Source organism: Eulemur rufifrons, chromosome 8, assembly GCF_041146395.1.
Source record: "Eulemur rufifrons isolate Redbay chromosome 8, OSU_ERuf_1, whole genome shotgun sequence".
NCBI lineage: Eukaryota > Metazoa > Chordata > Mammalia > Primates > Lemuridae > Eulemur > Eulemur rufifrons.
This window is the reverse complement of record NC_090990.1, coordinates 18,740,786-18,763,640: the sequence shown is the minus strand read 5'-3', so window position 1 is coordinate 18,763,640 and position 22,855 is coordinate 18,740,786. Positions and strand designations below refer to the sequence as shown.

General features: G+C 40.9%; 1 protein-coding gene across 2 annotated transcripts; it reads left to right on the top strand.

Annotated features, from left to right (window-relative positions):
- Positions 1-3,491: 3,491 nt before the first annotated feature.
- RPA2 (replication protein A2) lies at positions 3,492-19,862 on the top strand. 2 transcript variants are annotated; one of them, XM_069477540.1, is made up of 9 exons: positions 3,492-3,746; positions 4,030-4,139; positions 8,194-8,295; positions 8,423-8,536; positions 11,496-11,570; positions 12,081-12,197; positions 17,231-17,338; positions 17,515-17,609; positions 19,147-19,843. In XM_069477540.1, the coding sequence occupies exons 1-9, from the start codon at positions 3,737-3,739 to the stop codon at positions 19,229-19,231; spliced, it is 816 nt and encodes a 271-aa protein (XP_069333641.1). In that variant the 5' UTR covers positions 3,492-3,736; the 3' UTR covers positions 19,232-19,843. The 2 variants fall into 2 exon arrangements, with proteins under 2 accessions (XP_069333641.1, XP_069333642.1); XM_069477541.1 differs by lacking the exon at positions 4,030-4,139 and having other exon boundaries at positions 19,147-19,862.
- Positions 19,863-22,855: the final 2,993 nt, after the last annotated feature.

The following is a 22,855-nucleotide window of genomic DNA, read 5'->3' as shown; positions in this document are numbered from 1 at the left end:
TTGTTTGGCCTCCACCCATCTGCATCCAGATGCTCAAAATAAACAGCATTTTGCTACACATGAGGCTTCATGTGTGTCTCTCTCAGCTCCAGACCTAACAACTAAGAGGCAAATATCGTTCACTTCCTGTACCCCCTCTCCCTGGCAGAACAAACAAACCTAAAAATGGCTAAACTTTGCCAAGAAAGGAACAACTACTAGTTGGAGTGCTCAAATACAATGCGAAATGGAGCCCAGACTGAGTCATCCGTTCACTCACACCAGCAATCACCCCCCAGGGAGACGGTGGACGGACACCCAGGGCAGCCCCTTAAGAGGGAGGTGTCATCAACAGAAAAGAAGCCAAACTCTATAAAATAGTTTAAAGAGGTTTTGGGGTTTTTTTAATTTTTTTTTTTTTTTTTTTTTGAGACAGTGTCTTGCTCTGCCCTGGGTAGAGTGCAGTGGCATGATCATAGCTCACTGCAGCCTCCAACTCCTGGGCTCAAGCCATCCTGCCTCAGTCTCCCAAGTAGCTAGGACTACAGGCACACACCACCACACACAGCTAATTTGTTCTGTTTTTGGTAGAGACAGGGTCTCACTCTTGCTCATGCTGGTCTCAAACTCCTGAGCTCAAGCAATCCTCCCACCGTCGCCTCCCAGAGTGCTAGGATTACAGATGTCAGCCACCATGCCTGGCCTCTCAAATATAGTCTTAATCACTGCTTTTAAATTCATAAGTCCTACCAAGAAAACAAACATAAGTATTTTAATAAGATTTGTTATTTTAAACAATGTAACATTTCCAAGTTTCAAAAAATATAGTAGACATTTTAGAATATCTTGTTTAAAAGGTGTTAACTAATTAGATATTAATACTTCTAAAACACCATAACCCCAAACAACGTCTATTGATATTGTAGGGATCAAAGTGTCCCAGGCCCCCAAAGTTTAGCCAAAGTGTAGGCAGTAAAGGCCATTGTTCCCATAAAGGATTCCTGAAAATTTACTGATATGAGGCAGATTCATTAATAGGAGAAAAAATTACAAACGTATATCTGGGAACCTTCAGAATAAACACTCAAAGATGCAGGGGAAATTGTCCATTTTTATGCTTAGGGTCAACAAGTATATGGACAGCTATGTAGAAATATGATTGGACAAAAAGGATATGATCTAATGCCAGCAGGCTGAGTGGTGGGGAATCCACAAGTCTAGGCTCTCTTTGGCCACTCTGAGCACGCACTCCTTCCTTCTGGGTGTGGGGCAGGGCCCTTTCTGGAATGGGGTTCTAAACTAAAACAAAGTAGGTCAGATCTTTACTTTATGGCCAGTTTTTATGTAGAATATATGTATTTTTAATTAATTTATTTTTTCTGAGACTGAGTCTTGCTCTGTTGCCCAGGCTAGAGTCAGTCTAGCTCACAGCAACCTCAAACTCCTAGGCTCAAGGGATCCTCCTGTCTCAGCCTACCAAGTAGCTGGGACTACAGGCATGCACCACCATGCCCAGCTGATTTTCTCTACTTTTAATAGAGATGGGTCTCATTCTTGCTCAAGCTGGTCTCGAACTCCTGACCTCAAGCAATCCTCCCACCTCGGCCTCCCAGGGTGCTAGGATTACAGGCTTGAGCCACTGTCTTAATTTCAAATATTTTATACTACATATCATAAATATGTTATTAGTTGTCAGACTATGTATGTTTTAATTACCTTGGGCTTAATATAATGTCATCTGGTGTGCCTTAGCCTTTTGTCCTTAGCTGTATCTTATTTATTTTTCAGTGATTTGGTGGCTTACAGAATTACAGAATTTTTATAGGAAAGACATGGCACACAAGTAACTTGTAGCTCAGATATGTTTTGTTTGGTTGATATAGTGTTTTTAAATTTTTTAATTTACTTATAAATACTTGCAATTCAGAAATTTTTACATTAAAAAAATCAAGATTTTTGGCATCTGCTAAAAACACTTAGATGACCTGGCAACACTGGTGTAACCATATCAGACCAATCTGGTTCAACTTTTATGCAACAAAGTTGTGAGTTGTTTTTCCATTTGCCATGGACCCCTAGGTTGAAGGTCACATTACCTGAGCATGCAACCACCGGTGGAACCTAAATTCTTGGACCCAGGAGTGGGGATTGAATTATGAATCATATCCCAGATCCAATCAGATCATGCCTTCTTACCCTCTGACTATAAAACCTGTACCAACCCTCTACCCCTCTACCACCACCACCGCCCACTTCCGCTGCAGGATACAGATTTTGAGTCTCCTTGATTTGGTCATCTGACAATAAACCTTTGTAGCTGCAAAACCCCAGGGTTTCAGTGTTTGGCTTTCCATTGTGTGTGGGCAAAGAACCCAGTTTGGTTCACTTATACTGGGCCCACAATACTATTGATCACTGTGATTGTGTGGTTCATTTTCTTACTATAGAGAAAACAGTAAATTTTTTACAAACCCCTCTCTGTTATCCAACTCACCACATTTATGGTTTCCTTATCTCAGTTGTTATTTGAGTTTCTAACACAGTTCTAGTATATTCTATAAGGTATAATAACTACACTGGTTATGGAATCAGACTGCCAGGGTTTGAATGAAGACTCCAACAAATTAGCCTCTCTGTGCCTCAATTGCTTCATCTGTAAAATGGGAACAGTACCTACATACCTCACAAGATTAAGTTAATAAATGTAAAATGCTTAAGACAGTTCCTGCAGTTTTAGAAAAAGAAAATAAAACAGTCCAGGAGCCCAAGGGCCATGTCTATCTTATTTACCATTGAATCCCAATGGCCAGCACAGAACCTGAAACAAAGGAGGCATCAGTAAATTTTTTTAAATAAAAAAATGAAAAAAAAAATTCTAACAGTCTAGTAGCATTTAGCAAGGAACTGAGAGACGTCTTCCACTCCCTATGGGAGGGACACAGATAAGCACTTTATGTGAATTATGAAAAGCAGGTGAAACCACTGGGGATGCTGAGCCTGGATTAGAGTGGGATGAGGGAAGGAAGGGCATAGGGCAGGGGGCCTTGCCATCCTCAGATTTTTTAAAAAGCCGTCACGCGTAAGAAGGGGAGAATCAGGACCAGTAGGTAGCATTACAATAAGAGAATTTGGCTCTTTATGGAAAAGAACGAGCAACTCCACGAGGTGCTGTGAGGTTAGCACTGCAAGTCCTAGAATTGCGCAAATGCCGCGCGACAGCGGATCTGGGACTCAGAAGCAGGACTCCTACTACAGCGCTGCAGATTAAGGCGTCGTCTGATTGGTGATAGTTTGGCGGGAACAGAAGTTCGCCAAACAAAGGAAGTGACGTAAGCAGTCAATCTCTTGACGAGGGTGGGATTACACGTCCTGAGATGAGGAAGTACTGTATTGATTGGTTGTTTTCTTGAGATACCGCCCTGTCAACATCTCGTAGCTCCTTCCTTCCGCTTGCGCGGAGGGTTTTGCCCTTAGTAAAGATGGCCGCTGAGGCTTTCCGGCCTCACTGGGAGTAGCCTGTGCGTTTTCAGGAGCATGGCCAGAGAAGACGGGAACAAGCATAGGATTCGTGAGCATTGATTGGCTGAAGCGAGAAGTGCCCTGGACGCTGACTGGCTCCATCATTCGCGGGAAGGAGTTTGTGGCGCCAGAGAAAAAGTACATAGAGGGCTGCAGCAGCAACGGGATTCTGAGGTCTTCTGATCATCCACCAGACCGGAACTTTCCAGGCCTCTTTCCCGAGGGCGTCGCGACCAAGATGTGGAATAGTAATGACCGGCGTGGGGGGTGGCGGAGAAGGGGAATCGCAGGAAGATTGAGCAAGAGGGCGAGCCTCGGGTCGAGAGGCGGGTGGTGGCGGGTGGCGGGAGGGGGAGGGGCGGGAGCTGGAGGTGGGGTCGTTTGGGGGTCGGGGAAAGTGGCGGGGGAAAATAGGGGGGATTAGGGGAGTTTGGGGAGGGATGAAATCTCAGGGAATTTTGGATTTCAAAGACCAAGTTTTTCAGAGGCGTGGGAAGCCGCACAGGTACTAATACCGTTGTTCAAAACCAGGTGGTGGATTTGATAGCTACGGCAGCTCCACGTATGGGGGAGCCGGCGGCTACACACAGTCCCCGGGAGGCTTTGGATCGCCGACACCTTCTCAGGCAGAAAAGAAATCAGTAGGTTGAAGTGGTACTTGTTTTTATTTCATCCTGCTCTGAAGCCCTTAACTCATATTTAAGAGAAAATTTATGCGGCGAAAGAAGGGTGTTAAAACACGAACGGATGCGATAATTATCGATTATTATTCGCGTTCCTGATGATTATGTGCTGTAAGTTTTAAAAATGAAATCCTCTCTTATTCCACATCCACTGTTTCCTTGGCTTTTTTTTTTCTCCTTAGCTTTATTTTGAAATTTATCAGTATAGCTAATGAATCAGTCTTGTGGAGAAACTCTGAACTTGTATTAATAGCCTATTTTACATTCTTTATGCATTCAAAGTCGTTTTTTAATTAAATGTAGTGGGGTGACAGAAGGCAGTGGAAAGAGTGTGGTCTTAGGAATCAAGTAGATCTGTGTTCTGCCGTTGCTCTGGCACTTTACTTGCAGGGTGTCATTGGACACTTTTCTTACTCTGCTTAGGAGTCAGTTTTGCACCTGTTAAATGGGACTAATACATACCTTACAAGGTTGTTGTGAGACTTAATATTGTGTACAAAGAACATTGGCTTTGGAGCCAGAATACCTAGACTTCAGAATGAATTTTGCTTTTTTTTTTTTTTTTTGAGACAGGTTCTCACTTTGCTGCCCAGGGTAGAGTGCAGTGGCGTCATCATAGCTCATTGCAATCTCAAACTCCTGGGCTCAAGTGATCCTCCTGCCTCAGTTTCCTGAATAGATGAGACTACAGGTACTCACCACCACGCCTGGCTAATTTTTAAATTTTTTGTAGAGATGGGGTCTTGCTGTGTACTCCTGGGCTCAAGCGATCCTCCCACCGTGGCCTCCCAGAGTGCTGGGATTATAGGCGTGAGCCACCGAGTGGGGCCAGTTTTGCCTTTTAACTGGTGTTGTAACTTTAGTGAAGCACCTTGAGACTTGTGACCCTTCGTTTTTCTCATCTAATAGTGGCACTAGTCCTGCTCATATCACAGAGTGGTTCTGAGAATTGATAAATAAGGTAATGCGTAGGAAAGTGATCTGTAGGAAGCTGTCTAAATGTTTATTGTTCGCTGTTTCAGAAATGAGTTTGCTGTTGATTTCATCCCATAAATACAGGTTTAATTTGGCTTCTCTTTACTTGTCACTCAGATGTGGTGTTAAGATTCAGTATGAAGGCTGAGGCGGGCAGATCGTTTTAGCTCAGGAGTTCGAGACCAGCCTGAGCAAGAGCGAGACCCCATCTCTACTAAAAAAAAAAAATGGAAAGAAATTAGCTGGACATCTAAAAATATGTATATAGAGAAAAAATTAGCTGGGCATGGTGGCGCATGCCTGTAGTCCAGCTACTCGGGGGGCTGAGGCAGGAGGATTGCTTGAGCCCAGGAGTTTGAGGTTGCTGTGAGCTAGGCTGACGCCATGGCACTCTAGCCCGGGCAACAGAGTAAGACTCTGTCTCAAAAAAAAAAAAAAAAAAAGATTCAGTATGAGCAGGACATATGTTTTATATATAGGTTGGTAAGTTTATTCAGGGGTGAAAATTTATTCAGGGGTTTTGTATTGGTGGGAAAAAATCATTGATAATTCCTGTACATTTGGGCTTTGCTTTATATTATTCATATCAATTATTAAATATGATCCTATAAAGTATCAGAGGCTCAGGTATACTAAGAACACAGGCTTTGTATGCTTGAGCTTACATAGTAAGTGACTGGAACCAGCCAGTGCACACATGATGTAGAACAAATACAAAATCTACTGAGCAGCTGTTTCTCTCTGTTATAGTTTTCTTTTTCCTGGAAGACCAGAGGGGACTTCAGTTCTCTAACTTTGTTTTTCTTAAGGTTGTAAAGGAGAAAACAGATTATTGGTTTTCATCTTTTTTCCCCAAGTGTAACTGTTTTTCTCCATTCTAGTTGTTGGAATTTGTATCTCAGAATCCCTAGCCTGGGTTGTGTATTAAGATAGCCTTTTAGAGAAAGATGATGGTTATAAACTGGAGACCCAAACCCAGGTCTTTTTGTTTTTAAATCTAGTCTTTTCCACAGTAAATTAAATAACCACTATCTAAAATATTTACTATTGATTATACATTTGTTATATTTGGTTGAGCCATGTGAAATTTCAAATACTGACCATTTTTTACCTGTAAAAATGATGGTTTCATACAGTATTGTCAGAGTAGCCTGTGGTTCATAGTCAGCTATGAAAATAATTTTTTCATTACTAAACATACTGGTGCTGGCACACTCCCTGAACCTCTTTGGAACAAACTAGAAACTCCTTGTGATCATTTCCTGGCATATAATATGTGCTCAATAAAAAATAAGAAATAGCTGATTTGAGGTGAATTTAAGGGCATTGTTGATACTTCATTACCCATATGTAACTTTTTTACCAGAGGAATAATATTTATTTAATATCTACTACATGCTGAGAATGGTATTAGCGCTTTATGTACATTATGTGTTTCATTTACAACTTGAAAGCTAGATATTCTCATTTTCCAGAAAATGTAGTGGCATGTCCAAGGCTGTGGAGCTGGGATTTGAGCACAAGTCTATAGTGTTGTCAGGCTCCAAAGCCCATGCTCTTGCCACTTTACCTTACTGGTTCTTAGTTTTCTTATGCTGAAGATACAATGAAAATCTCAGCTATAATAGGTGAAAACATAAAATATAGTAATTTGTGAGAAGTAAAACTTGGGATCTCTGCAAATTTTAAATCACCTATAAAATACTAGAAAGTAAAATTGAAATGCATAGTTGATCCATTCACATCCTTATTAAAAGCTGTTGCATATGTAAAGAATGAGGAACAATAGCTAACATGTTAATTGCTAACATTTACTACTGAGTGTTTACTATGTGCCTGGTAGTATTCTTATTACCGTACAGTTAAGTTTTCATAATGATTTTATCATTCCTAGTTTTGCAGATGAGGAAACCAAGGTATAAATGTTGAGAAACATGACCAAGAACACACTCTCCTGTGGGTAGAGCTTAACCCTCAAGCTTAGCTGCTACCTTTCATGGCATGTGTGGTGGTGGTTGGCTGAGCTTTCTTTATACCATCTTGGCAATACTAACCATTCAAAATTATGCTTCAGCAAAGTGAAATATTGTCAGTGTCATGGATCTTCAGGTCAGAGTTGCAACTACTAAATCCACGAAGGCCAACAATCTACTGTATTCTATGTCTTAACATGTAGAACAGGTATTGGGTCTTGTCCTGTTGATTCCTGATAGGAAGAACTCTAATCTGCCATGCCATTTCTACCCTGTACATATTCCCTCTATGAGACTGTGGGAGTACATATTTGCCCTCAGCCTATAATGCCCATTCATTACCTGCTGTTTTTTCACTATTGAAATTCTCACGCTGCAAAGTCCAGCCCAAAGATTTCCTGTGTGAAATTACCAATTAATTTTTTCTGAGATCCCACATAGTACATTACATTTCATTCAATAGTGTATCAAGGTCAGGTTTGTTGTTTACATTTGTACCTCCCTTCGGAGTGTATTTGAAGGCAAATCTTATCCCATCTTACTCATCTTTATGTCACCCATACTACCCCTTGCCAGTGGTAGCCAAAAATAAGACTTTACACTGTTGTCTGGCTGCTTTAGGATGTGATTGTCAGTGACTTCATTGCAGCAATTCCAGAGTCCTGCCTCCCCTGGCCATTTCTCAAACATTTTGCCAATATCATCTCATCTTGTCAGTGACCTGAACAGCGAAGCCTGCCTTGTCCCTAATGCTGGGGTTTCCTCTTATAGGTCTGTTCCAGCAGTAAATCATTCTTCCCTCTACTGTCCCCCTCTAGCCTACTTATTTTGGTGAATTCTTAGTGGAACACAAACTTGGAGTGAGACAAACCTGGGTTTGAATTGTAAAAGTTTGGTATTTTTTAGCTATATGACCTTGGTTTTCATCTCTGAAGCAAGGATAATGAGGTTTGTTTTGAAAATTCAGTGTTCTAATATATTTAAAGTATTTGGCACATGGCAAGTGTTAAATGAGTGGTATTTATTACTTCCTTAATTGGATTTTTCATACTTTTTCTTTTCAGAGAACCCGAGCCCAGCACATTGTGCCCTGTACTATATCTCAGCTGCTTTCCGCCACCGTGATTGATGACACGTTCAAAATTGGGAATGTTGAGATTTGTCAGGTATGTAAAAGAATTTGTGGAAGAGTCACTAAATCATATGAAGAATGAAATAAGGCTTACTTCATTTAAAAATACATAAATGTTGCTTTGGTTTCCAGGAAAACTGAACTTTTTTTTCCTAACCTAGGTCATTATTGTGGGGATAATTAGACATGCAGAGAAGGCTCCAACCAACATTGTTTATAAAATAGATGACATGACAGCTGCACCCATGGATGTTCGCCAGTGGGTTGACACAGATGTAAGTGACTGTTTTTGAATCATGATAGGGTTACTTTGCAACTTTGGAGATGTTTTTTATTAGAGTCTTTTTTCTTATTATAAAAATAATGTATACTCAAGACATCAAAGGCAGAAACCCTAAAATGAAAGATTAATAAATTTGATTACTTAAACTTGAAAACCTTCTGAACTTCCCAACTTACAGTGCCAGTCACTTAGTAGTCCTTGAATAAATATTGTTTAAATGAATGGGAAAAATACTTGCAACATATTACAAACATTTAAAATTTTAATTAATAAAAAACCCTTACAAAGCAAAAGCACTGCACCTTAGAAAAATGGACAAAGAAGATGCACAGATAATTATTGTAAAAGGGATGATATGATGTGCATACTGCTAGGTAATTTGCTCTTTTCACTCAAAACTATGTCATGGAAGTGATTTTTTAATGTTAGTAAAGATTTAGGTCCATCATTTTTAGTGACTGCCTATTCCATTATAAAGATACCTAAGGATACATTATCTCTTACTTAATGGTAGACCCAATCAGGGAACATTTAGCTTGTTTCCAGTCATTTGCTATTATAAACAATATCCTAATGAGTATCTTTTCATGCTTCCTTTCATGATTATAAAATAATTTCCATGGGCTGGGCACAGTGGCTCACACCTGTAATCCCAGCACTCCTGGGAAGCCAGGAGTTCAAGACCAGCCTGGGTAGTATAGCAAGACTCAGTCTCTACAAAAAATTAAAACAAATTAGCTGCTGTACTCCAGCCTGGGCCACAGAGCAAGACCCTGTCTCAAAAAATATATATATATGTATAAATATATATATAATATACATATATATATTTATGTATGTATAAATCTCCTTAAGATGAATTCCTAAAAGTTGGTTTTCTGGGGAGAAATACATCTTTTAATTTTTTTAAACATCTTACGTTTTTGCATTTTCCACTGCCTTCTATAATTGTACCAATTTACACTTCAGTAGTGCCTGAGAATGCCCAGTTAATTCTCCATTGCCTTTCAGTGAAACTTTTCTTTCTTTTTAATTTTTTTTCAATTTTTTTTTGTTTATATACATTCATGGGGTACAAATGCAGTTTAGCTACATTGGTATATTTATTGCATTGTGGTGAAGTCAGGGAAAATTTTCTCTTATTTATATTTCTTTGGTTTTAGTGAGATTGAATTTTTTTTACCATGTTTAATGTTAATTTGTGTGGTTTTTGTAAATTTTCTCTTTATGTTCTTTGATTCCCCTACCCCAAGAGTGTTTATTTTTGTTTGTAAGAGCTTGAAAAATACTATAGTAACGTTATTGTAATTATGCAAATAGTTTTTCTAGTTTGTCTTTTAACTTTAAAAAACTTTTCTAGCCCCAAAGAATTATTTTTTAATTCTCCATAATTCCCTCCATTATTTCTGTGGTTTCTTCTTTTTTTATGATCCTTTATTTTATGATTAAATCTTTGATCTATGTGGAATATATTTTGGTAAAAGAGAAGTAGAGATCTGGCTTTACATTTCTCAAGTGGACTTAAAATCATGTGAGAGGCCAGGCGCAGTAGCTCACGTCTATAATCCTAGAACTCTGGGAGGCCGAGGCGGGTGGATGGTTTGAGCTCAGGAATTCAAGACCAGCCTGAGCAAGAGCCAGACCCCGTCTCTACTAAAAATAGAAAAAAATTAGCTGGGCATGGTGGCACATGCCTGTAGTCCCAGCTACTCAGGAGGCTGAGGCAGAAGGATCGCTTGAGCCCAGGAGTTTGAGGTTGCTGTGAGCTAGGCTGATGCCATGGCACTCTAGCCCGGGCAACAGAGTGAGACTCCGTCTCAAAAAAAAAATAAATAAACAAATAAAAATAATAATAAAATGATGTGAGAATACAGAGTTTTATCTGTGGTATAGATTCAGCTACATATAATAGATGGAATGAAGTACAAAAAAAAGTTGATCTCCAGGTGATAGAATTTGCAATGTTTTTTATTTTTAAATACATTATTTTCTAAAGTCATGAATTTTATATAATCAGAAAAGCACTTTAAAAATCAACTAATTTTTTTCTGATAAATATTGTGTTATATTCTAGAAAACTCAAAATGAAATATTAAAATCATTTGTACTTGTCGCAGTTAACCATTACAGTTTGGTGTGTATTTTTCCTATATGGAAAATCAGCTTTTTTCTATATGTTACAACTAATTTTCCCAAACAATAAATAGAGTTCTGTGTTAATCATTTGCAACAGTGTGGAGTATCCTGTTATATAATAGAAATGTGTACTTTATGTTGGATACTTAGGTTGTTTTAAAATTTTTAGCATTCTAGACTATGCTATGATAAATGTAAATCTCAATGCAAGTTCTTAATTTCCTTAACTTCCTCAAAGTAGAATTGCTTTGCTAATAAGTATATCCTCCAGAAAATTGTGCCTAAGAGCAATGAATTGAGAATATCATGACTGCTTTTTTGGGATGTTTGACTTTCAACTTTGAAACTAGGAATTACCTTTAGAGATATTTTTATTTAATTCCTGATTTTACCAGGGAGTAAGTTCTAAAAGGCAGGGCAAACTAGTTAATGCCATGTTAGGACCCTTTAGCTCTTCTACTTTATAACTTTCCCTTTCTACACCTAATTTAGAAAAAATTTTTCTAAGAGACAGAGTCTTGCTTTGTCTACACAGGCTGGAGTGCAGTGGCTCAACCATAGCTCACTGCAGCCTTGAACTCCTGGACTCAAGTGATCTTTCTGCCTCAACTAATTTTGTTATTTTTTTGTAGAGATGGGTCTTGCTATATTGCCTAGGCTAGTCTTAAACTCCTAGCCTAAGTGATCCTCCTGCCTTGGCCTCCCAAAATGTTGAGATTACAGGTGTGAGCCACAGTGCCTGGCCTAGAAATTTTAAAGAGGCTTTCACCAGCATCATTAAAACCTTAGTGATAAGTTTGTATTTTATCTGTTAGGACACCGGCGGTGAAAACACTGTGGTTCCTCCAGAAACATACGTGAAAGTGGCAGGCCACCTGAGATCTTTTCAGGTAAAGTCAGCATAAAATAGCAGTTAAAATGAATTTGCCTGAAGCAATTTCTGGATTCATATCTGGGTTTAGGATGCTTGATACTTAAGTTTCCATGTTTAATGGAAATTTTAGTCATTTCATTATTTTGTTCTTCAAAAGGAAATAACCGGATTTTACCTTAATGTAAAACTAACAGAATGGTAGAGAAAGAACAGAATCTACATCTGTAATTGCCAGCTGGGGTGTCCATTAGGTGGAGAAGGAAGAACACTGGATTCAGAGTCAGGAGAACAGACTGTGCTCAGTTGTGTAACCTTGGGAAAGTCATGAACAACTGACCTAGTTTTATTTTCTCCCCTCATTATGGACTGTATTTGGATTACCCCTGAGTTAAAAATTTTAAGTATATGACACATTTTTCTCATATTGGCAAAATGTTATAACTGAGAAAAGAGCCCCAATGTTTTGACCTGAAATCAATGTGAATATGCTCGTCTTTTATTCATATTTTTCTCTTCATTTTAATAGAACAAAAAGAGCCTGGTAGCCTTTAAGATCATGCCCCTGGAGGATATGAATGAGTTTACCACACATATTCTGGAAGTAGTCAATGCACACATGATACTGACCAAATCTAACAGCCAGGTGAGCAGCTTCACTCTTCTAGGTTTTTCTCTTCTCTGGAAGAACATATACTGGTTTTGTGCTCTAGCTTTGATTTCCTTGACCTTTTGAAGGTTGAATCAGAAGTAAGGCATCACTCAGTCTTAGAACACTTTCTTCATGAGCTCTGTTGTCGTATTTTATTCCAGATGAAGCACTCATGTTTCTCTCAGAATTATGGGTTCCTCTGACCCCACTGGCCTGGGTGCCTAAGGCCTGAAACAGCCTTCAGGTGTAGATGTGTAATTATAGACTGAACTCTTAGGTCCAGAATTGTCAGTCTGTATTCGGAGAAAAACCCGAAGTAGGACGGCATTTTGCTCACACTGTTGTCTGAGTGGGAGAAAATATGTACTATTATTTTTTCCCTTGGTTCATATTGAAATTTCTCCATGTTATTTTCTGTTGTGTGAATTGACTTTGGCAAATCCATCTAGGACCATGCAAGGGGTTTGTTGATTGTAGTATTAGGAAGTCCTCAGATGATTCAGGTGGCAAGGCGGAGGACTGGTTATGGAAGTAGAGACTGGAAAACCGATAAGCCATTAAGAACGTTGTCACATCCTACTCAGTGCCAAGCACTTTGTGAACCACAGGGACACAGATAAACTCATTCATTCCTTTATTTGAAAAATATTTATTGAGCCTACAATGTGCCAATCACTATTCTAGGTTATTCTTGGAATACAGCAGTGAACAAGATGGATAAAATGGCCGGGCGCGGTGGCTCACGCCTGTAATCCTAGCACTCTGGGAGGCCGAGGCGAGTGGATCGCTCAAGGTCAGGAGTTCGAGACCAGCCTGAGCAAGAGCGAGACCCCGTCTCTACTAAAAATAGAAAGAAATTATATGGACAACTAAAATATATATATACAAAAAATTAGCCGGGCATGGTGGCGCATGCCTGTAGTCCCAGCTACTCGGGAGGCTGAGGCAGTAGGATCGCTTAAGCCCAGGAGTTTGAGGTTGCTGTGAGCTAGACTGACGCCACGGCACTCACTCTAGCCTGGGCAACAGAGCGAGACTCTGTCTCAAAAAAAAAAAAGATGGATAAAACATCTGCCCTCAAACTTACATTATTGGGAGAAAAAAACAATAAACAAGAAAACAAATGTGTAATTTTAGGTAGTTTGGAAATGTATTAAAGCTTTGGATTTGAATTTAGCTTTGAAATGAAATAAAGCAGAATAGAGAAGTGAATGATGGAGAGAACAAGAATGGTACAGTTCATTCATTAGAAGAGCATTCCAGGCTAGAGGGAATGGGAGTGCAAGAGCCATGAGGCTGGAGCAAGCTTGGCATCTCTTGCAAGAAAGCCAGAATATCTGCGAAATGACAAGGGAAAGATTAAGGGATGTAGGTGAGGATGCCCCAATAGCATGGGGGTTTGTAGGCTGTGGTAAGGATCAACTTTATTCTAATTGATACTAAACCTGTGGAAGGTTTCAACCAGGAGGGACATGGTCTGATTTACCTTTTGAAAAGCTCACTCAGACTGCTGTATTGAGAACAGACTATGAGATATCAGGAATGGCAACAGAAGTGATTCAGGATAATGGTGGAATAGTAGCAGCATCTGGGATAAGAAGTGGTTGGGGGGTGTGTGTGTGTGTGTGTGTGTGTGTATATATATGTGTGTGTGTGTATTTTTTTAAGAGGGATTCTTGCTCTGTTGCCCATACTAGACTGCTATGGCGTCAGCCTAGCTCACAGCCACCTCAAACTCCTGTGCTCAAGAGATCCACCTGCCTCAGCCTCCTGAGTAGCTGGGACTACAAGGCACACACCGTGAGGCCTGGCTAATATTTCTATTTTTAGTAGAGATGGGGTCTCAATCTTGCTCAGGCTGGTCTCAAACTGCTGACCTCAAGCGATCCTCCAGCCTTGGCCTCCCAGAGTGCTAGGATTATGGGCATAAGCTATTGCACCTGGCTGGGATTCCTACATATTTTGAAGGTAGAGCTAACAGGAGATCTTAGCAGATTAGATATAGGATATGAAGAAAAGGAAGAGTTCAAAAATGACTCTTTGAAGGTAGGTGGATCGTCTGATCTCAGGAGTTCGAGACCAGCCAGAGCAAGAGTGAGACCCGTCTCTACTAAAAAAATACAGGAAGAAATTAGCAGGACAACTAAAAATATATATAGAAAAAATTAGCCAGGCATGGTGGCACATGCCTGTAGTCCCAGCTACTCGGGAGGCTGAGGCAGAAGGATTGCTCGAACCCAGGAATTTGAGGTTGCTGTGAGCAAGGCTGATGCCACAGCACTGGCAACAGAGTGAGACAATGTCTAAAAAAAAAAAAGACCCTTTGGAAGGTAAGATCCAGAGTTCTGTGTTAGACTTACCAGGTAGGAGATGCCAGTTAGATACCAAGTGGAGAATGGAGTGGACAATTGAATATATAAGGCTAGGAAGCAAGAGAGAGGTCAGGGCTAGAGGTGGAACTTTGGGGAGTCATCGTTGTATAGGCAATAATTTAAAGCCTAGGGAGTTAAGAGGGCGGAGACCTGAGCTCTGGGACACACTGACTTTTAGAAGCCTGGAAGCAGAAAAGGAGCCAGTGAAAGGCAAAGAATTTGTCAGTTAGGCAGGAGGAAAACCAGGAAATATAATTCTGTAGAATATTCTGAAAAGAGTATTTCAAGGAGAGAGTAAGAGAGAGATTAATAGGATGCTGCCTTAAGTCAAGTAAGATGTTAAAAGAGATCTGCTGTTGGGTTTGGAAATGAGAATCTTCAAAAGAGAGGCTTCTGTAGAGGATGTGGGGGGAGTGGGTTAAAGAGAATGGGAATGGGTAGAAAGTTTAAAGTGTTTATTTTATTACTATGCTTCATAACATGTATGTGTCAAATATTATATGATAAAAATGGTTTTAAAGTGAGAATGGTGGCTAGGGGGAGTAGAAACTGTAAGTATAGACAGTTATATTCAGGAGTGAATGAGGTGATAATCCTTTCCGTCAAAGAGGGTTGTGTTGCAGTGGGGGTTCAGCAGTGGGGGGTTCAGATGACTTACGCAGCGAAAGCAGCGATAGTGGCAAGTGCAGGGTGCCATGGGACCACAGAGAAGGATTTCCGGTCCTGGCCCGGACATCGAGAAAGGGCCCCTGGAGGAGGTGACGCTTAAACCAAGTCTTAAAAGATACATGAGCTGGGGTCACCTGAAGTGGAAGGTGAGGTCATTTCAGAAAAGGTATTGGGGTAAGAAACAGCATACAGTTCAGTATTACTGGATCTTGAAATACAAGACTTTTGTTTCACCAGCAAGCAATGTGAAGGCATCTAGCTTGAAAACAAGGGACCATGATTGAGTTTTGGTTTTTTTTACTACCTCAAAACAGACATTTAATGAACATTTATTGAATGAATGAATCTCTTGACGTGACAAGATTTGTCCTAATGAGCTTCCACAGTGCTCCTAGATCTGCTGTGTATACTCAATATATTTGATCTTCTGTCATTCTTATTTCTAAGTTCAATAGATGAAACACTGACAGCACATACTGTCCACCGGGCACTGTGCAGAGACAAAGGGGCTTGCGTGGGAAAGTGACACACGGTGTGCTGGGTGCGGTGATAGGGATCGGGCCATATATGCTGCGAGAGCCAGGAAGGAAGGTGACTAACTTGGCTTGGGGAAGGCAGGGAAAGCTTTACAAAGGCAGTGGCAATTAAGTTGGATTTTGAAGGATGAGAAAAGTATTTACCAGATAGACAAGGGGAGGAATATTCCAGACAGGGAACCACACGTTCAGATCAAAGGCTTGTTTGAGGGTGGCAAGAAGTCCAAGTGCAGCTGGGGAGTAAAGTGTGTTGAGGAGTGGTCAAAAATAAAATACGGATTTTGACTTTGACTTCTAGATGTGGTAGGTCTTGAACATCTAGGTTTATATTATTTTCACAGGCAGAGGGAGCCACTTGAAAGCTTTTAAGCAAAAGAGTGGCTTGACTAGGGAGGTTAGGACTTGTAGCTATGGGAGGGTTGATTGGAGCGTGCTGAGGAACCAGTCAGGGGACCAGGGGTGGTGAGGATCAGCTTGAGCTACACTGAGAGGTAATAACTGTGGTGTGACAGATTGTGGAAGGCGAGTGAACGGAGACTCACAGATGATTGGGTTTGAGTTTGCTAACTGAGATGGAATATAACAGGGCAAGCAGGTTTGAAGAGGAAAGTAAGGAATTTTATTTTATTTTGAAGCGTCTGAGATATTTTTGTGGAGGTATCCAGTTAGATGGCTGGCAGTGAGGATCTGTGGCCTAGGAGGAGGTCTGGGATTAAATCTGGGGACACTGTCAGCCTTTTGGTGGACAGGTAGAAGAGGGATACCGAGAAGGTTTAGTTGAGAGGTTGAGAACCGGAAGAGTATAATGTCAAGAAGCCTAAGGAGGAACACATTGTTCAAGAGGAGTGTGGTCAGCACTGTCTGTGTCTGGGAGGGTCAAGTATTTCGAGGGCTGAAAGAGACTTTGGGATAGTTGGTTGAAAAGTCATTGTTGACTTTGGTGAGAACAGTTTCAAAGGTGTGTTTGGGGAGAATCTGAATAGTAATGGACTGAGGGGTGACTAAGGAGAAAGGAAATGAAAACGGTGACTATTTTAAGAAATTTGGTGATAAAAAAGAAGTAAAAAGAGAGGATGATGGGGACTGTATCTCCTTTTCTGTCCTTGTTGTACTTCATGCCTAGTTGATAATCCATGCATGCCTGATACCATTATAGCAGACCTCTGGGTAATTTTCTTCTCGCTACCTTTCCTCTGGTTCCTCTCACATCACAAAGAAGAGGAACCAGGAGTATCTTTCTCTCTTTTTGATATTATGTGCTTCAGAGGGTTACTTTACTTTCCTATGAAATACTCATTGGGTAATAGCTGTCCCTTCCAATGTAAGCAGTTGTTTTTGGGAAAACCTTGTAATTGTTTCTTAGAAGCTGCTTATTAACAAGCTGTTTGAAATAGTAAAGACTATATTTAACTTGGTGGATTTTCTAATGTGGATTTATTTCTTAATTCAGTCCCCAGCAAGGAAAGCACCTATCAGCAACCCAGGAATGAGTGAAGCAGGGAGCTTTGGTGGGACTAGCTTCATCCCAGCAAATGGCCTCACTGCGGCCCAAAACCAGGTAAACTCCATCTGAGGGGCTGCACAAATGTGAAACGGACAATCTTAAATTTGATTACTGCCTTAATGATCTGAGGCTAAGTACCTGGCTCACTTCCTTCTTATAAAGGGACTCAGGTTTGCAAGGGGGAGCTAATTCAAAGTAGTTGCTAAAATCTTTCTGATCTGAATCTTCAGGTGCTGAATTTGATTAAGGCTTGCCCAAGACCTGAAGGATTGAACTTTTATGATCTCAAGAACCAGCTCAAACATATGTCTGTACCCTCAATCAAGTGAGTATTTGATTTCTGTGAGCTAGGGCTCCAGAATTGTACCAGGGTGAGAAATGAGTTTAAAAAGTAAAAAGGTTAACTGCAACCTTATTGACAGAAAGGAAGTTGTTCAGCTGTGGAAAAATAAAAAGACGCCAGGCAAGGTGGCTCACGCCTGTAATTCTAGCACTCTGGGAGGCTGAGGTGGGAAGATTGCTTGAGCTCAGGAGTTTGAGATGAGCCTGAGCAAGAGTGAGACCCCATCTCTACTAAAAATAGAAAAATTAGCTGGCTGTTGTGGTATGTGTCTGTAGTACCTGCTACTTGGGAGGCTGAGGCAGGAGGATCATTTGAGCCCAGGAGTTGGAGGCTGCAATGAGCTATGATGACACCACTGCACTCTAGCCAGGGCAATAGAGTAAGACTCTGTCTTTAAAAAAAAAAAAAAAGAAACAAACTAATAAAAAAAATAAATATATATACATATATGTGTGTGTGTGTGTGTGTGTGTGTGTGTATATATATATATATATATATATATAAAAGGACTCATAGACATGGTATTACCCATCACATCACTCATTCATTTGTTCATTCAACAAATCCTAAGACCTAAGACCCATTATGTACAGGGGGATATAATTCTAAGCAATAATTGATCTGATACCTCATGAGATTTAGTTTGGAGGAGTGAAGTCCTTAGCTCCTGGTGCTCAGGTGTACATCCCACTGGTGTTGCTGTCCCCACTGTGGATATAAGTATATTAGGCTATCTGGACCTGAAGCCATTAAATAGTCCATCCTTCCAGCACCTTTATCCTGATTCCATTGAAGACACGCAGCCTCCTGATTCCAGTGTAATGGACTAATCAAACAAGCTGAGTATTGCGGGTTTGTGATAGTTATTTGCTACTGTAAATCAACTGATATTCTAGAAAAGAAATGCTCAGGTCTAATTCCATTTCCTGTCCTGTGAAATAAGGATAAAAATTCTTATCTCGGAGTTGCTGTGATGAAGGGGTACAGAATCGCTGTCATTTTGTAGGTGCTCTGTAGATTGTGGCTGTTATTAAATATGTTACTGGCACTGACCCTGAGGGCCTTGGAGGTTTGAAGGTGTCGTATTGTTTCTGGAAAGACCTTTCCTTTACTTCTCAGACAGGGAGCAAGGGAAATCGTGTGTGGGTGGAAAGGGGGACTTTTAAAGACAGCTATTTATACTAGGAGATTTTATGTGCAAGCTTGACTACAGCTTCAGATCCTTGTCTCGCTCTGCTTAGGCTGGTATTTAAGTGAGGCCCTATTTTATTTCCTTTATACAATTTGGGGAAGGATCCAAGGCAGTCCTAATAGCCATTATCTCCATGGATAATCTTGGTTTTGCAGTTTTACTGGCATTTCTCCTGAAAGAGCTTTCTGTGAGCAAAATGGTTGTGAATTCTTCTTAGCTAAAATATAAGAGTTGAAGATAAGTGAAGTTTGCATATTTGGCCATATTCAGAAGGCAATTTCCTTTTGTATTGGTTTGAAAATGAACTTTTTTTTTCTTTCTTTCTAGGCAAGCTTTGGATTTTCTGAGCAACGAGGGGCACATCTATTCTACCGTGGATGATGATCACTTCAAATCCACAGATGCAGAATAACTGGATCTAAATTGGGTATCTGTTTTCCAGCTGGACCTATTTTCACAGTCTGTTGTCTTCCAGCTGTGCATATATATTTGGCCAGGTGACTTCTAGGAAGTAGGTTTCATCTGTAAAAGGCCTCAGGTGACATCCTTTTGAAACTTACTGCTCTTCTGTAGATTTGTTTGTTTGTTTGTTTGTTTTGAAGCTCAGAGGGCTATGGGCAACTGACAGGGATATAATCCAGGGTGGAATTTATTGAAGAAGTTACAGATAAGCTAGTTACAACATCAGGATAGAAGGAATTGGAAGAAGGATGCTACCAAGAGAGTACTTAAATAATGCTCGGGAGTTTCTATTCCTAAAACATTTTCTGCTGAAAGAAGATAAGCAGGACTCGGGCCTGTGAGTAGAGCACTAGCCAAGAAACCCACTGGCCTCTGCCTGTTTTTGTTTCCCACTTTGGTTAAGTGGCATTATTTTCAGAATTGCACTTTCCTTCACCTGCTTGTCGTGACAGCACGTTTGTAAGAACATGAGGTTCTGGAGTGGTGGCCTCCAGGGGCAGAGGAGAAGAATTATTACTGAATTCTGTACAAAGTATGTACATTTATATGTTTAATAAAACAGTTCTACTGCAGTTACTTGTGAACATGTTCTCATCTTTCTTTCTAAGCTGGTGTAATTACTACTTTACCATCTGAGGCAGTGTGGGGTGGTGAACTTGGATTTGAATCCTGGCTCTCCCACTTTTTAGTTAGGATCTGGAGCAGCCCATGTGAGCTCTGCGAGCCTCCATTTCCTCATTTGTGAAGAGAAAACAGTGTTATTTCCTCATAGGTTTATTGTGAAGATTGAATAAAATAAAGTCTGTAAGGGATTATAAAATAGACCTTTATGTTGAATCTTTAGCAGTGCGTGATTATGTAACTGAATTGAATATCTACCATTTGACCTAAGAGGAGACTTTCCAAAAGCCTGTGGCTTTTTGGCCAACTTGATCAGCTCTGTTTCTTATGAGAGAGGAAACTAGTTCAGAGATGGGTTTGTTTTTTTTTTTCTTTTCTTTTTTTAATTCTTTTTGAGACAGGGTCTCATTATGTTGCCCAGGCTAGAGTGGAGTGGCTCACCTCAACCTCATGGGCTCAAGTGATCGTCCTGCCTTAGCCTCCGGAGTAGCTGGGACTACAGGCATGTGCCACCACACCTGGCTCATTTTTTCTGCTTTTAGTAGAGATGGGGCCTCACTTTTGCTCAGGCTGGTCTCAAACTCCTGAGCTCAAGCAATCCTCCCACCTCGGCCTCCCAGAGTGCTAGGATTACAGGCATGAGACACCTCGCCCGGGCAATTTTTCTATTTTTTGTAGAGATGGGGTCTCACTGTGTTACTCAGGCTGGTCTCGAACTCCTGGCCTCAAGCACTCTTCCCTCTTAAGCCTCCCAAAGTGCTAGGATTACAGATATGAGCCACCATGCCTTGCCCCAGAGATGTTTTTAACAACTCCAGAAAGTAAACTACATTTGGAATGGAAGAACCACTTATGAAGTTAATGAAGTGTAACATGCAAAAGAATTCTATATCTGCTTTTACTGGTTTTCTAAATGAGATTTTGCACCTGTGTGAAGGCTCCACCCTCTTGGTTTCTAACAGTGAACAATATCTGGCTGTTATTTTCTATACATACAGAGTAGTTCTATCTGGGGAGCTATGCAGATGCTTAAAACTCAGTCAACCAGTATGTTCATTTGCAAGTGTGTCCATTTTTGGTTATTTCCTCAAAGAAAGAACAGTGGCTAAAAACAGGTAAAATAATACATATTTGAATTAGGAATGCATGATAGGATACTTTTATGGGTGGTGGACTTCTCTTTCTAGTTATCAGGTTAGTGCCTTCAAATGGGAGAAGCAATAGCAGTAGTGGAAGTCTTTTTTCTTTTAATAGCATCAGATGATGACTTAGCGATCAAAAACTGCTTGGAGGCCGGGCGTGGTGGCTCACGCCTGTAATCCTAGCACTCTGGGAGGCCGAGGCGGGTGGATCGCTCTAGGTCAGGAGTTCGAGACCAGCCTGAGCAACAGCAAGACCCCGTCTCTACTAAAAATAGAAAGAAATTATCTGGCCAACTAAAATATATATAGAAAAAATTAGTCGGGCATGGTGGCGCATGCCTGTTCTCCCAGCTACCTGGGAGGCTGAGGCGGTAGGATCGCTTGAGCCTGGGAGTTTGAGGTTGCTGTGAGCTAGACTGATGCCACGGCACTCACTCTAGCCTGGGCAACAAAGCGAGACTCTGTCTCAAACCAAGCAGGGTTTTTTTTTTTTTTTTTGAAACAATCTCATTTTGTTGCCCGGGCTAGAGTGCCATGGCATCAGCCTAGCTCACAGCAACCTCAAACTCCTGGGCTCAAGCAATCCTCCTGCCTCAGCCTCCCGAGTAGCTCGGACTACAGGCATGCGCCACCATGCCTGGCTAATTTCTTTCTATTTTTAGTAAAGACATGTTCTCGCTCTTGCTGAGGCTGGTCTCAAACTCCTGACCTCAAGCAATCCTCCTGCCTTGACCTCTTTGAATGCTAGGATTACAGGGATGAGCCACTGCACCTGGCCAAAAACTGCTTGTTAATTCAGTGTTTATTGGGTATATATGTCAACCCATTGGTCAGGCACTAGGAATATATAAAGCATAAAAAGAGATTGGCAGCACAGGGCTTGCTTGTTCAGCATTTGCAGTAGCACAGAGCAGCTGTTCTGTGATACTGGATTCCCCGCCATCTTAGCATGTCCGTGGTCTGGCGGGAGCTGTGTGATTTCTGAGCACGGGCAGGAAGGCCCGCAGGCGGCTCCTCCGCAGGATCAAGCTCCAGCCTTCATAGAGCTGCTGCTCCACTTGGGGAGGAGGAACTTGCATCCTCGGCATTTGTGGTCACCTGGTACGTCACATGTAGTGTTCTCTCGGCACATTGTTGAGACAGCAGTATGATTCAAGTTCTTAGGAACCTCCAGTGTGAACAGCCGAGCAACGGATTCAGCCTGCTCGCAGGATAATCTTTACGCACACAGGTGGGAAATGAGGCTTCTTGGGAAGTAGTACTTTACGGATTTAACTAGAGAAAGGCCAACAAGAATTAGTGTCTGAGTGGATTAGTAAGATTTGTTTTTAAAAATGCAGTTGGGGGAAATTCAAAATTCATTGATAAAAAATTTTTGAGCGTGTTTCCCCAGTTTATATTCATTTGTTTAGCAATTATTTATATCTATTGCTCTATTATGTTATATACATTTTAAAACATTCTAAAATGGACATGAAAAAGAATAGTAAAAATAAGTACAAAAGGATGTACTAATAATTATTTTCTGTTTCCCAGTGGATCATCTTGTGTACTCCCAGGAGTCTGTGCTCATTTTGGAGCCCACTGCTCGGAGGAATCCCAAACCCTGTTACGTCACCCACCCCACCGCCCAGTGGCCTATTCTGTGGGTAAAGAAAACAAAAGCGCCCTGAGGCTAGTATCTGCCTCTGGTCCATTTCCTGCCAACCCCCATTGCTCCGATAAACATTCACAGTTGTTGTGGTTTTCAATCATGTTTTCCTTTTAAGCCCAGCTTTTGGTGCTCCAAGATTGCTGCTTCTCACTGCAGC

Excerpts from the sequence above, each read along its gene's own strand:
- RPA2 (XM_069477540.1), top strand. Across the intron at positions 8,296-8,422 it reads GGAATGTTGAGATTTGTCAG|GTCATTATTGTGGGGATAAT; the intron begins GTATGTAAAAGA and ends TTCCTAACCTAG. Across the intron at positions 8,537-11,495 it reads GCCAGTGGGTTGACACAGAT|GACACCGGCGGTGAAAACAC; the intron begins GTAAGTGACTGT and ends TTTATCTGTTAG.